The sequence below is a fragment of the Helianthus annuus genome, chromosome 9, assembly GCF_002127325.2.
Source record: "Helianthus annuus cultivar XRQ/B chromosome 9, HanXRQr2.0-SUNRISE, whole genome shotgun sequence".
Classification (NCBI taxonomy): Eukaryota; Viridiplantae; Streptophyta; class Magnoliopsida; order Asterales; family Asteraceae; genus Helianthus; species Helianthus annuus.
In genome coordinates this window covers 15,815,702-15,821,254 of record NC_035441.2, presented here as the reverse complement: position 1 = coordinate 15,821,254, position 5,553 = coordinate 15,815,702, and the positions used below count along the sequence as shown (strand labels likewise).

The window sequence follows — 5,553 nt, the reverse complement described above, 5'->3', positions numbered from 1 at the left end:
AGTATTATACAGAGTCTGAATGATTAAGACCACTAATCTGAATTGATCAGACATTTGCCTCTGAATTGTTAAGCATTATACTACCTCTTAATGGTTCAAACCTTTTATTGATTCAGCATTTAGTGGTTTAGAACTCTTACTGATTCAGCATTTAACCATTCAAATGTTGTCAAACAGGCCTTAACCAATTACAATGGAGATTAAAACATAATTTCAGTTATGAATATTTACAAAGGATCAATTCAAAAGTTTAACTATACTTTACCTTTTCAAAGTGTGAATACATGTTAATTGTCTTTTAAATAAATACTTATAATAAAATAACAAAGGAAAAGGGAAAATTCGTCCATAAATTAAAGCTCCTTAAAACCAATCAAAAGCCAAGAGAGCTAATATTGTGGTCCATTACTTGTGCTTTAATATTCAAAAAACATACAAATTGTGATTAAAAGAACAACAAACAAACTGTCACTTTCTCTTTATGCCTTTTTACCCCTCACTCTATATCTAAAATCTAATAAACTCATTTCATGCCAACAGAAAATTAATAATTAATCAAACTAATACTAATTAATTAATAAGTTAAAATATAATTTATTAATATTAACTCTAGAACTTTAAGGTTATCTCACTTGCATTACTTTCTTCACATTCTTCCCTTAACATCAATGCCTTTGTTTCACCACCACTGTCCGCCTTCCAACTGCCACCACTCTCCGACTTCCCGTCCTCGATGCTCTCCGACCGGTCGCCGCCAGTCGTGGTTGTGCCGCCCCTACCGTTAGACTCTTGCAAGCTTTGTGTAGTTTGGGAGGCAGACTTGTACACGCGATTATGGTGGTAGAGGACACCATTGTTGTTGTTATGGTGGTGGAGCAGCGGCTGCGGGGGCGGCAGGACGGGGCTAGGGTAGAACTCTTGAGGTGTGCAATAATGTGGGTTGTTGTGGGTGGCATTAGGGTGGGTGGTGTAAAGGGTTTGGGCTCCGGCTGTAGTGGCGTATTCTGGCGGGACCCATATCCCGCCGAGAACCACCAGCTGCGGCGTCGCGGTGCCGGTGGTTTGTGGGCTTGGACTTGGTCTTCTTGTATGAAGTCTATATTTCTGTAAAATGATAAATAGAAACATTGGTTATTTAGGGAAAATTAATGAAAAGAAAAAGGATTGAAAACACTTGTACTTTGTACGGATAACATAGTAACATAGTATCACTGTCTGTGTTGTGGAAAATTGAATATATGTTGGTCATATATTTTACCTTTAGAATTACTATTTATTTTATAAAAAAAAAATAAACTCATGGTCAGGGTCGGCCCTGAGAATTCGTGTACGCTGTTCGAGCTCCAAAAAATGTGCCCTTAGGCCTTAACGAAATTGGGTATTGGGCTCAACAAAGGTCTAAACCTAATTCCAATGGCCTAATAACTAATCTAAAGCATAAGAATAGTGTTGTAAGTGGACCTATATTGGTGTTTGTGTAGGTATACCCTATTAAAAAATAAACTTTTACGTATACATATAGGGTTTTTTCTAAAATAGTGTGCCCTCCGAAACATCGGGCCCTGGCCGGTGGTCCTCCCCGCCCACCCAAGGGCCGGCCCTGCTCATGGTTCAAAGTATATAAAAAAATTAATATAAATACTAGAAGTGATTATTAGAAATTTACGGTACTAATTTTTTATTATATAGTCTTTTCCCATCTTTTTTATTTCTTTTTTGAGTTCTCCATTTCATCAATCTTTCTATGCAATGATCAACACCATCCAAGACGATAACACAAGTACTACCCGTTGCCTTTGACCGAAAGCACTAAGTTTTGACGTATCTAACCTTAGCCGGTTGGTTTATTAGTGTAAATACGTCTGATGAGTTCCAGTTTTGCAAACGGTGTTTTTGTGAAAACAATGATGATGTTTTGATCAAATTCATTATTTTGGTTAATTGTTAATCAGAAACATGTACATAATTGAAGTAACATATTTTTAAAACTTATGGATTTTAGTGATCGTTTTTGGGAAGTAAAGAATTTACATAAAATGTTTAAAGTTCAAATAACTCAAAACGAAATTATAAATTGAAATTATTTATTGTATTTTGGCACAAACATAGAGAAAGATAGATACCTGTAAATGGCTTTTGACTTCATCATTGGTCAAACCGTCAACTTTCATAAGCTCTCTGATTTGTTTAGGAGTTGCAACTGAGATATCATTGTTTCCAAATATATCAGATGATGATTTATTAATCATGATACAATAATAAAACATCATAAAATGTAACAAAATAAATAAATATTATTATTCAAGTACTTTGGAAATTCCAATGAAACTATTAATTACCTTGAGAACCACCTAACATCTGAAGAGCATTGACAAATCTCCGGTGGAGATCCGGCGACCAGCAACGCCGTGTCTTCCTATGAGTCTGGGAGCTCGTGGCAGCTCCGGTGGCGGCCGCGGTGGTGTTGGTCACACCAGCAGTATGGCTATTAGTAACTTCACCATTACCAACTTTGATAGAATTATTCTCCCTCACGCAAGTTTTGTTTTCTTCATGATCTACATCTTTTTCACCAGAAGAAAGGGCCAATTCCGGCAACACCATAGCCGGATTCGAGCACGATGAGTTAACGTTTCGCTCCTTCGAGAATGGCATAAACGCTCCACCATCTCTAGTTTTAGTGTTGAAATGATTTTCGCTTTCGGATTGTGTAGTTTTAACATGATTATTATTATTATTATTATTATTATTATCAAGGGTGGTGGTGGCAGTACTGCCTGCTTGGCTCCATAACTGAACGGATGTCATCCAATTCGCCTTGTTATCGACGTTCGAAAGGGATGCCTTTTCGGGCCCTTCACCGCTAGAATTCTTCACGGGTATGAATTCTTCGAGTACCGGAGAACCTTGGTTTGCACGGTACGTTTGTAGTTGTTGCCTTGATGTCTCCATGGCTAACAAAAAAGGTTAAAGTTAAACCAAGATAAAAATCAAAAGAATTAGGTTTTGAATTTGAAATTAAGGGTATGTACCGAAACATATGTTACTTTTGTGTGATCTTAGAATATGAAAACTATTATATGAATTAAAGTTACATAGGCATGTCTAAAGTGAAAGACAAAAAGATTAAATCATCACATGTTACTAGCTTTAGGATACGATTTTCATGATACCCTAGCTAAAATTTATGAAAAAATTAAATTTTGTTCATAGGTATTACTTTGTGGCTTATAAATGATGATTTAATAGTAAAGACATGTCTAAAAAGTTTTATAACAAGAAAATACATATTTTTACACAATTTTATGTCTAAAAATATGGTTAATATGCATACCGTTCATTTCGAAGCCTATAATACGTTAAAAACTGCGAGAACCACTATATGATGTACTTAAAAGTTGTGTTTTGAATTTGAATTTAATATATAAGATGTTTATAGTTCTCAAACATGTTATAGGCTTTTTAATAACCTTGCCTCATATGCATGCAAGTTAATAGATATATATAAGCATCAAAACTGAAATGAACATAAAGATGATAGATACCATTAGTGAGGAGTTGCATGCAAAGCGGAAGTTCGCGTTTGAAAGCATCGATCTTGAGTCGTTCTTCTTCAAGACGAGATAGGAACTCTTCGAGTTTTTGGGTTTGATCATGTCCATTAATAACTTGTTGTTCTCCAATTGTTTTCAAGAGCATGGAGTAGCTATGTGGTTTGCATTTGAGACTTAATTCTGAAGCTGCTGCCATCATTTTATGTATAAAACCTGAATCTTTGTGTATGGATCAAGAACAGTGGTGTGGGAAAACCCTAACTAAAGAGAGGAATTTAATAGCTTGTGTATATGCTGGAACAAAGATCAACAAGATAAGAAAGGGGATTATGCCCTTATTTTCTTTTTCTAGGGTTTGAAGCACTCAAGTAGAGAGAGAGGGGGAGGTCTTGTTTGTGAACACAAGGAGGATCAAGAGGGGGATCGTCTTCTTTTATGGGCTGAGGTCTAGGGAGAATAAAGTTGGAATATGGAGAGAGAGAGAGAGAAAAGTAAAAGAAGAGAGAGATGGTAACCTCTTGCAAAGAACAAAGTAAAAAATGAAAGCTTTATGTGGGATGAGAAGGGAAGAGAAGAGAAGGAATCAAGGGTTGTCTGTGGGGTCTTACAGTATGTGAAGGATGATGCCAGAATAACAAAATTTGTACTTGGGCGTCATTTATATTTTAAAATATTAATAAAACTTGGCTGTAAACGAATTGAATAAACACGAATAAGGCTTTGTTCGTGTTTTGTTCATTAAGAAAATAAATGTGTTCTTATCGAACGAGATTTTACATTCGTGTTCATTCATTAAGAAAATGAGCGTGTTCACAAACGGTTCACGAACATAAAGGAGCACAAATAAATTTGACGAACGCGACGAATGCTAAAGGTGGACAAGTAGAGAGTAGCACTGGAACCTGAAGCCCTAATTATGGAACGGAGGTCGATCGTATTTGTTGAAGTAAATAACCGGAAAGAAAAGGGGAATGGTGCATAAAGAAGGTGAAAATAGGGTTTCCTAGTTTAATTGTAGGGTAGTAAAATAAATAAAAATTAAATAATATAAAAAGTATTAATAAAATATATGAAAGTACAAAAATATTTAATAAAAACACAAATAAACAAACATAAACAAACGCAAATGAATGAATGTTCATGAACACATTCACGAACACCCTACCAAACATTCACGAACACAATTGAACGAACAAGACCTCTATTCATGTTCTTTCATTTAACTAATCGAACGAAATTTCTTGTGCATGTTCGTTCGTTTATTAAACGAACTAACATAAACGAACTTCCCGTCGAACCGTTCACGAACTGTTCGCTGCACGTTCGATGTGCGATGCGGCAAGGTGAGCAATTTCAATACAGTATATAGTTATCTATAAGTAGGGGAGGGTTTAACATTTTAAATTGAATTCTTATGATACATTTAATATGTTATTTGCATGGTTCTTCGGTTCCCTACTTTTTAGTGTTCCTTTTTAAAACCTCACACCATATAAGTATAATTTGGATAACATTAACTTTTAAAAAATGTAACATTAAAAGATAATGCAAGCAATATGTGCATTATACGGGTGTGAATTTTTTATTCGACATGAACCTAACATAAAATTCACGGGTTTGGATTTAGTCTAAATAAGTTTAGGTGAGTTTTCCAGTTGAACATGTGATCCCGCTTAGCTAAACGGGTCGGGTTCGTGTTAACCCAAACAGGTTGACCCATTCAACTCATTTATATTATATTTTATTTATATATTTTTACAATATGTTTTATGTTATAAATTAAATTAGTTATGCATTTTATGCCATATCTATAGCTTAAAATAGAAATTGGCATAAGATATTATAATTAAAATATAATTATATATATATATATATATATATATATATAGGGAGCCGCTAGAATGAGAACCACCCCGAGTTGTAAGAACCGCGAGAACTACACCCCACGGAGCGCCGTTCGCCATGATTTTTTTTTACAAGTAGATGTGTATATTATAAA

The 5,553-nt window shown here is 35.0% G+C and overlaps 1 protein-coding gene across 1 annotated transcript; it reads right to left on the bottom strand.

Annotated features, from left to right (window-relative positions):
• Positions 1–233: 233 nt before the first annotated feature.
• Positions 234–4,083, bottom strand: LOC110877235 (myb family transcription factor EFM). Its single transcript, XM_022125392.2, has 4 exons — positions 3,546–4,083; positions 2,340–2,954; positions 2,124–2,200; positions 234–1,104 (listed from the first exon to the last, which is right to left on the bottom strand). The coding sequence occupies exons 1-4, from the start codon at positions 3,751–3,753 to the stop codon at positions 610–612; spliced, it is 1,395 nt and encodes a 464-aa protein (XP_021981084.1). The 5' UTR covers positions 3,754–4,083; the 3' UTR covers positions 234–609.
• Positions 4,084–5,553: the final 1,470 nt, after the last annotated feature.

Coding starts and splice junctions, on each gene's coding strand:
- LOC110877235 (XM_022125392.2), bottom strand. CDS start 3,753: ATGATGGCAGCAGCTTCAGAATTAAGTCTCAAATGCAAACCACATAGC. Junction 2,201..2,339: donor GATGTTAGGTGGTTCTCAAG/GTAATTAATAGT, acceptor ATGATATCTCAG/TTGCAACTCCTAAACAAATC. Junction 1,105..2,123: donor AAGTCAAAAGCCATTTACAG/GTATCTATCTTT, acceptor ATCATTTTACAG/AAATATAGACTTCATACAAG.